General features: G+C 30.0%; 1 protein-coding gene and 1 long non-coding RNA gene across 4 annotated transcripts; both read left to right on the top strand.

The window, feature by feature from the left end:
* The first annotated feature begins 772 nt into the window (after positions 1-772).
* On the top strand, positions 773-3,700 carry LOC126724558 (uncharacterized). Of its 3 annotated transcripts, none has more exons than XR_007655036.1 (7): positions 773-954; positions 1,322-1,387; positions 1,573-1,664; positions 1,824-1,889; positions 1,982-2,123; positions 3,035-3,169; positions 3,326-3,700. It is a non-coding gene; the product is annotated as an uncharacterized LOC126724558 (long non-coding RNA). The 3 variants fall into 3 exon arrangements; XR_007655037.1 differs by having other exon boundaries at positions 1,998-2,123; XR_007655035.1 differs by lacking the exon at positions 1,824-1,889 and having other exon boundaries at positions 1,573-1,638.
* Positions 3,701-6,898: 3,198 nt separating this feature from the next.
* Positions 6,899-9,078, top strand: LOC126724559 (putative disease resistance RPP13-like protein 1). The gene has a single exon (XM_050429047.1). It carries the CDS (start codon positions 6,914-6,916, stop codon positions 9,026-9,028), a length of 2,115 nt encoding a protein of 704 aa, XP_050285004.1. The 5' UTR covers positions 6,899-6,913; the 3' UTR covers positions 9,029-9,078.
* The last annotated feature ends 470 nt before the right edge of the window (positions 9,079-9,548 follow it).

A 9,548-nucleotide genomic window follows, 5' to 3' on the forward strand; every position in this document is an offset into this window, starting at 1 on the left:
AGGAAGAAATCTTACCCCTTATTTTAGTGAGATAATTACTTACATTTGATAATTTTTTCTTTTATCTTTATTGAATCTATTAAAATATGTAATTATTTATACATTTATTTTATAAGCTTTTTCATAAAACCGTGCAACGCACGGGCCTATAACTAGTACAAGAATAAAATTATCAGTTTAGTGAACATATAATAGAATTTTCTAATCTTAACTTAGCTCTAGATCTTTGAGAGACACGTGGATTTTTTTGGAATTAAGGATATTTATTTGGTAGTAGGTAAGTTTTATTTGCGAAAATTCACAAATCATGAGAAAAATTATGTTGAAAATGAAACTTTACCACATTTGAACTTCAAAAATTATTAAAATTTTATTAATTTTGTCAATGTCTTGTGAAGATTAGAAGATTAATAGCCTACCTATTTATTTTATAGTAATTGTATTTCTACTTATTATTTTAATTTTTATTGTAACTATAGAAGGAACATTTCTAATCTATATATATATATATATATATATATATATATATATAAACGAAACCTTTAAAGTTCCTACAATTTTCCACATCATCATTATTTTCTTTTTCTTTTTTTATTTAAGTTCAATTTTTTTAAGAGAATAACCCAACTATTCTTTTTCTCTCCCGACTCCCCTCCTAATGCAGAAGAACTCCTCTCTCTTTAAATCTCTAACCTTCCCCAAAATCCTCAACCTCACGCACGCAGTCTCTTTCATTTAAAAAAAAAAAAAAAAAAAAATCCTAATGCTAATGCAGAAGCACTCCCTCTCTCACTCTAAATCTCTAACCTCTATGGGCTATGGCGTTCCTGCTACAACATTTTCAAAGATATTGATTGGACTGGCTCAATATATTCAGATAATGGTCAGGATCGATAGCCCTCATGGACTGGCTGGAATCCCCTAATGCCCACATCTTCAAGATCAATGTCCCAGGTAACACCTGACTCTCTAATTTCATTTGGGTATTAAGCAAAATTGAATAATTTTTGCTTTCTGATTTATAGATAGTTTGACTAAATTACACCCTTACGTTTTGTAATTTTTAATAGAGAATAGTTGATTGGCTTGCTGAAAACTTTAAGATAGATGAAGGAGCGAGACGATAATGCAATTATGTAAGCCTCAATTGAAAAAATTAGTGGTAATTTTTTTTTTTCATTTTCATTTATATGCTTATTTTTGTATGTTCTCAAACTTATATAATTTCATTTGGGTATTAAGCAAAATTGAATAATTTTTGCTTTCTGATTTATAGATAGTTTGACTAAATTACACCCTTACGTTTTGTAATTTTTAATAGAGAATAGTTGATTGGCTTGCTGAAAACTTTAAGATAGATGAAGGAGCGAGTCGATAATGCAATTATGTAAGCCTCAATTGAAAAAATTAGTGGTAATTTTTTTTTTTCATTTTCATTTATATGCTTATTTTTGTATGTTCTCAAACTTATATAATTTCATTTGGGTATTAAGCAAAATTGAATAATTTTTGCTTTCTGATTTATAGATAGTTTGACTAAATTACACCCTTACGTTTTGTAATTTTTAATAGAGAATAGTTGATTGGCTTGCTGAAAACTTTAAGATAGATGAAGGAGCGAGTCGATAATGCAATTATGTAAGCCTCTATTGAAAAAATTAGTGGTAAATTTTTTTTTTCATTTTCATTTATATGCTTATTTTTGTATGTTCTCAAACTTATATAATTTCATTTGGGTATTAAGCAAAATTGAATAATTTTTGCTTTCTGATTTATAGATAGTTTGACTAAATTACACCCTTACGTTTTGTAATTTTTAATAGAGAATAGTTGATTGGCTTGCTGAGAACTTTAAGATAGATGAAGGAGCGAGTCGATAATGCAATTATGTAAGCCTCTATTGAAAAAATTAGTGGTAAATTTTTTTTTCCCTTTCATTTATATGCTTATTTTTGTATGTTCTCAAACTTATATCTGATAGTTTGGCATGGATAAAGATCACAACAAGGCGTTAGCAGAAGAGTTGCTCCTTTTCAAGAATGGCTTCATTATGGGCACAGTTGATTCCTTTGATATTTGACGATTTTTTAGTGAAGTTATTGAAAATTTTCAAACCTAAACCGGTAATTATTTTAATTCACTATATTTATTTCTTTATTAAAATAGGTTGGCCATGATTCTCAGTTTGTGGCTTTAGTTTCTGTAACCATATGAATCGTAAAATGAGTAATAAAAATCATGTTGTTCTAACTTTGGTTAAATAAAGAATAAAATTCAACTGCATTAGCTTTCCATCCTACTTAATATAGTATATTTATGTATAGAATGTGAACTGTGATACTAGCAAGTAACATGATTTAAAGGCATTAAAACCAAAGATTATAGCGACATGACCAAGCATCCTTTTTCCTGTCTATTCTTTTTAGTTGAATCTTGGGAAACATCATAGAAGATCAAATTCTACATGGGCTTTAAAGAATAGTTAGAGATTTTTTACTTTAATTTTAGGATTTTCCCCTTACTAGATATCTTTATTTGTTAGTGGGAGTGAAATTGTGGTTTTTAGGTCAAATTTGGCACTTTGGTTTACTAATATTTTTAAATTGTATTCTTTTAATTCAAAACTTTTGAATAAGGTTCTAGATACATAATAGATTTTTGGGTGTCAATGTCAGTTAGTTACTGTTTTGTTATATTAGATGTTACCCATAAGATAATTATACACAAGCTATGAGTTTTCCATCTTTGAAAGACTGAATCTTCATCAAAACATATAGAGGCTTAACAAGTAAAATTTTATTTTAAATTTGGGGGTTTAATAGGATTTAGTTTTTGGTATTTTGATCAGTTGGATTTGTTTTAGGTGATTGGGTTAGATTTTGTTTTAATTAAGGTTTTGATTTAGAACTATTCCTCTTCATCTGCTATGATTTTAAAAGGTTGTTTATTCATTTGAATGAAATTGTTGCCTCTTTTTGGTTGTTTAATTGTTTTGATAATGATTGAGTTTGTTTCTTTGTTTGGTGTTTTCAAGTTCACAAAGCAGTTTTTTTAGGCTATTATTAGATTGACCTCAACCTTGGACTCATGATTTGAGCTTTTTCACAAAGATAATGCTCGGTGAAGGTGTTACACGCTAAGTCGAAACATAATGATTTGATGGCCCCTGGTGAGTGCAAAAGTTTGAGTTTTTTAAATGTTTGATTTTTTTATCACAAAGTCATTATCTTTTTCAATAATTTTTTTATTATTTTAATGATTTAATTTAAAAGATATTTCATTAAACAACTTCATTTTAATAAGTTGGGTATTTTTGGTGTTTTAGAAGGTTCAGAAGTGGTGGAGAAAGTAGAGCAGCCTTAAGTTGCACATTGTTATGGTGGATATTAGACTATTGTCCTTATTAGTTTATGTAGTTCGATATTTGGTTCCTTATGATTTGAAGAGTGAAGGAGGTTGTGTATGGCCTTGCAAAAGATGGGTATGTGCAGAGTGATTTCTTAGCTTAAGGTTTCTGTCGATAACTTGATATGAGAATAATTTGTGCTTGACATATTGTTCTTTGTAACTTTTGTTACTTTTACTGTAAGTGAATGGACAGGTACCTAGGGTCGTATTTTAAAGTTTTATTTGAAGTCTTCTGTATATGTGTTGTTGTAGTTTAAACTTGGTATTTGAATTGTTAAATTGTTAATTCACAGTTTCATTGTTCATCTCTTAATCATGAATAATAATATTGTTATTTGCAACCATCATAATTTGGTATCAATGATGTGATCATTTCAAATGCTTTTCTTTAGAGTTTAGATAGAGTCTATTTTATGATTAAAAAAATTTATAATTAAAAGACTTGAAATTAAATTTTTTTTAAAACAAATTATTGGATATGTTGGATCTTAAATTACTTCTATTAGACTCCATCCTTTATGGCATCATTAAAAAGAAAACTCATATAGATAGGTATTAGGATATTATTTGGAACTATCATAATGAACTAACGTATTATACATGATATGAAGCTAACTATAACATCCTATGCTATAAAATAAAAATTCGGCCTATGGTTATCTTCACTTTTAGTTAAAATAGAAACTCTATTAACTAAGTTTTAAGAAATTTAAAATTCTATTTCAAAAAATTTCCCGAACATTAGATTTTATTTTAATTATTTTTTGATAGGTTATTTTAATTATTTTAATCATCTATCATAATAATTTTATATTGTAAAATAATATTGAGACAAACAAATTTAATTTTGTGTAGCACTTAAAGAAATGAAATCATTTTGAGTTCAAGCCTAAGGTAGACTTGGCTGTGTATGAAAATGGAGGAGTGTCTTGATTTGGTTGGATGAAAGTTTTTGATTTAGTTGAGTGAATTTTTTTTGTATTGCTGATATATATATATATATATATATATATATTTTTTTTGTTTAAATAGTAATATTGCTACAATAATTTGATGATTTAGGGACGATCTTATATTGGGGACTTTTTAGCTCTCAATAATTGAAATTAAAGAAATGTTTAAACCTAAACATGTTAACATTTAATTTAAAACAATCCCGTGCATCGCACGAGTTAGCGACTAGTAATAACTATTACCAAATCTAGGTTTTATAACAAAAAAAAAAAAAAAAAAAGGATATTCTAACGAACTCTTTTGATTTTGTACATTAAAAAGGAAAATTATTGTGAAATTCAGAACACAATTAATCATATATAAATATATATTTAGAATAAATCATATATAAATTTAATGGAACAAAAGAAGGCCGATTAAAGATAGATACTAATTATATTTTTTATGTATTAATTTAATTTTAAAATTACGTATATAATTCTTATTCTTAAATGAAAGAAAGAAAAAAACAAATTTATATGTTAACACCCTATGTTAAATGTTTTATTCTGTTCAAGTACGAAACGATATACAATTATTGACAAACTTTGCGAGGGTGGTTGATGCAAAGAAGACATATAGAAGCAAAATCTATAATATGCAATTACTAAATCTCTTCCAAAAAAAACCTAAGTTTTACAAAAATGCTAGGCTTGTAGGCAAAATAATAAAGTAAATCTCTCAAATAAACTTTTATTTATAACCACAAAATAATAATAGGACAAAATTTAGCTAAAAAATTGGTTGTAATTTAAATTTACAACCTTATTCAATATCTTTTTATTGAATGTGAATTTTGACAAATCCACCTTTGAATTACATTTACTTATTATACCCATAATGTTTACAAAATTTCTAGAAAATTTAAGAACAATAGCTTCATCAATAATGTTGGGTTATAGACTAACCCCGGTTTCAATTGCACAAGTTGATTAATTAGATCAAATTATATGCAAATTGTGGAGGAACCAACAAATCACCAAATAAACTAAGTGTAGTAGAAAAATAAATTGACACTGTGATTTGTTAACAAATAAGGAAAATTAACCTCTCGCAATAAAAAAAACTCCACTAAATAAATTTTAGGTCATCACTCTCAAGAATCCACTAATCAAGAACAAGCGATTACAAGTATAAGAAATTTTACCACTACCCTAGACTATCCCAAAATACCAACATATAGTTGAACCTTTATTCCAATCCCTAATTAGACTTGATCTTGTAGAAGACTTCTTCGTATGTATGGATCTTAATATGTGACTAACTCTAAGCAATTGATTAATTGTTGTTAGCTACAAAGTTCTTCACTTTAAAGTACGTTGAAAATTTGGAAGCACTTGGTTACAAAACCCTAAGGCGCACAAACACAATAGTTTCTCACAGAGTGTATGAGTTCTCTAATTGAGTCTTTGTGTCTTTGATGACTTTAAAATAAGCCTTTTATATGGTCTAGGGTCATAGAGAAAGGAACTCCAATCATCCAAGTCATCATGGGACGAAATTTAGATCTGAGAATTCTGAAATTATAAGTCTCGATAGATGGAACTTGTGTCGATCTTTTTCATTAAATCTCAATAGATGCGCTAGTGTTGAGACTAGTATCAAGAATCAATGAAACTACTTTTCTTCACTTGTTTCTTGGATCAATCTTCATGTCTTTAATGATACTTTTGTGCAATATACTTTTTTATACATTAAACTCAACTTAGATCTACCAAATTACAAGTAAAATGCGTTTTGTCAAAGGATAAGCCAATACATAGAAAATATGACCCTAACAAATAAATTGCTTAAATTGCAAGTTTTTATAGTTTAAAATTATGCATAAATTATAAATTTATAGATTATATAGTTAATAATATCCGATTGGTAGAAAATATGACAGGTGTATTAAGAACGTAAAAAACATGCAATCTAGCAGTTAGATTTTCAAAAAATGTAGTAATGTTAAGTTATTTCAAAGGAAGTTGTAGCCTTGAATTTTATAGCTAAACTTTGTCCATAATAATAATCCACCTCTCTATAAAGAATATTTATAAAATAAATTTTCCTACTCCTTTTAAGAAAAGAAATAGTAAATAACTAAAAATAGTTTTATTTAAAAAAAAAAAAAGGAAAAACACTTTAACTAAAAAAAAAAATTAAAATCTTAATTCAACTAAAATAATAAAAACCCAATTTCACTAAAAAGAGAAAAAAAAAACTTAAAATATTAAAAATATTTTCTTCTTTCTTAATCAATCTACATTGCCTATCTCTTCTCACAAAAAAAAAAAAAAAAAAAAAAAAAGTCTCATAGCCTATCAACCTACCACACCATAAGGTAGGGAATAAAATAATTTATTTTTATTTTTATTATTATAAATATACTAGACTCAAATATCAAGCAGTCAAGCTAGCAAACTAGCAAGATCCAATTTGCAAAGTGCAGAGACTTTCACACATACTTTTCACAATCCGGTCTCTTCTTGTCAAATTTTCTCTTGAATCCCTCCTTTGCAAGGCAGAGAAAATGGCTTCCGGTATGGTGGTGTCGGCATTGCTCTCTGGCGTATGTCAAGTGCTGTTTGACAGGCTGGCTTCTCCCCAGCTCATGAGCTTCTTCCGACGCGATCAGACACTCCCGGACAAGCTGAGGATAGTTCTGCTGACTGTTCATGCAGTGCTCATAGATGCAGAGGAGCAGCAGATCACGAATCTGAGGGTGAAAGAGTGGGTCAAGATGCTCGAAGATGCTGTCTACCGAGCTGAAGATCTGTTGGACAAGATCGATACTTGGCAACGCAAATCAGAAGCTGACGCGAAGGTCAAGGGAAAATCGAAGGTCAACGGAAATGAGGTAAGAAACAAAAAAATAGAATCTAAGCTCACAGAAATAGTTGAAGAACTAGATCTTTTAGCAAAGCAGAGAGATCTCCTCAATCTTAAGAAAAGTGTAAGTGTGAAACCACCACCCATGTCGCCCACAACTTCTTTGGTTGATGAATCTGAGGTGTTTGGTAGAAATAATGATAAAGAGAAGCTAAAAAGAAAATTGCTTACTGATGATGCACCAGAAAATAGAATCCCTGTGATTGCAATAGTAGGGATTGGTGGGGTTGGCAAGACAACCCTCTCTCAGCTTTTGTATAATGATTCTGAGGTGAAGGGTAGATTTCACTTGAGGGCATGGGCTTATGTTTCAGAAGAATTTGATGTTTTTAAGGTAACTAGAACCATTTACGAGTCAGTCACTCAAATGAGTTGTAATGTCAGAGATCTGAATCTTCTTCAAATTAAACTACAGAAGAGACTAAAGGAAAATAGATTCTTGCTAATATTAGATAATATTTGGAATGAGAAATTTATTGATTGGGATTTGCTGTCAAGACCCTTAAAAAATGGAGCTTCTGGAAGTAGAATTGTTGTGACAACTCGTAATCAACGTGTTGCAACACTGATGGGTGCATTTTTCACTCATCCTTTGTCACATTTGTCTGATGATGATTGCTGGTTATTATTTGCAAAACATGCATTTTGGACTAGCAATTATGAAGAAGCCTTCAAAGAAATCGGTGAAGAAATTGCAAAAAAGTGCAAGGGTCTGCCTTTAGCTGCAAAAACGTTAGGTGGTCTCTTGCTGTCAAAAGAGAAAGAAGAATGGAATAGAATATTGAAGAGCAAGCTATGGGATCTACCTGAAGATAATAGCATACTTCCAGCTTTAAGATTGAGTTATAATTATCTCCCTTGGCATCTCAAACGATGCTTTAATTACTGTTCGATGTTTCCTAAGAATTATGAGTTTAGAAAAGACAAATTGATTCTTTTGTGGATGGCGGAAGGTTTTTTGCAGTCACCAACTGATAAGGAAACAATGGAACAACTTGGTAGAGAGTATTTTCATCAGCTATTTTCATGGTCATTTTTTCAAAAATCAAGTCACAATGAATTGTGCTTTGTGATGCATGACCTTATCAATGATTTAGCTCTGTTAACATCTGGAGAATTTTATTGCAAGTTTGAGGATGGCAAGCCTTCTGACTTCTTGAGAAAGGAGCGGCATTTTGCATGCTTGGCGGACCAACTTGATGGCCCTGAAAAGTTTAGGGACTCTATTAGCAAGTTTAAGGATCTGCGAACCTTCCTTCCACTAAGAACGGTTTCGAACATGAGTCGAACTACTGGCATAAGTAGAGTATTTTGTGATGAATGGTTGCCAAAACTGAAAAACTTGCGGGTGCTCTCTTTTTCTTGTTATGCTATCTCTAAGTTACCTGACTCTTTGAGCGAGATGATACATCTACGCTACTTGGACCTTTCTCAAACTTTGATTGCGGAGTTACCCAGTTCGACGTGTTTATTGTTTAATTTGCAGACGTTGTTGTTGTCTGGGTGCCGTCAGCTCACTATGTTACCAGCAAAATCTTTGGGGCTATTGATAAATTTACGCTACTTTGACCTTTCTCAAACTGCAATCACAGAGTTACCCAGCTCGACTTGTTGTTTAACAAATTTGCAGACATTGTTGTTGTCCGACTGTCATCGTCTCACTATGTCACCAGAGCAGATTAGACGATTCAGTAATTTACGCCTTCTTGATGCGAGTCATAAAACGAGCTTGCAGCCTAGGTTGATTCGACATTGAAATATGCTTGGTAGCTTTCACTGTTAAGAAGTCCGCTTATATGAGTTGAGACTTGAGAGTCTGTTCATATAAAATTTGTGAGTTGAGATTCATAGTTTGTGTTCGATATAATGAGATTTTATTTTGGTTTGTATTTGAAAATATTGAGAGTTTGTGAGTCTTATTTATAAAAGTTGTCTGAGTGTTGTAATCAATATTATAAATAAAGCATTTTAGTTGGTATTAGTATTATTCATCCATTAATTGAAACATCAGATTTTAGGCTTTATTTATTTATTAATTTATTTTATTTTTCAAAAGATTAGAAAACCAATACCTTCAAATCTAGATCTCATTTCTTTTTAGTATGTTGTAGAGTAAATTCACATGCAAGATATTTATTAAATACTCGCATGCTAAATATGTAAAATATTTCTTACAACGTTGCTTTTCACATGATGTTTCTAATTACTTTCACATGTTTGTTTGTACATATTCTCTTCCAAATAATATCACATGCTATTTACATGTAAAAATTATA

This window comes from Quercus robur, chromosome 4 (assembly GCF_932294415.1).
Source record: "Quercus robur chromosome 4, dhQueRobu3.1, whole genome shotgun sequence".
NCBI classification, from domain to species: Eukaryota; Viridiplantae; Streptophyta; class Magnoliopsida; order Fagales; family Fagaceae; genus Quercus; species Quercus robur.

What these genes read in the sequence shown, in the direction of transcription:
- LOC126724559 (XM_050429047.1), top strand. Translation starts at nt 6,914, where the DNA reads ATGGCTTCCGGTATGGTGGTGTCGGCATTGCTCTCTGGCGTATGTCAA.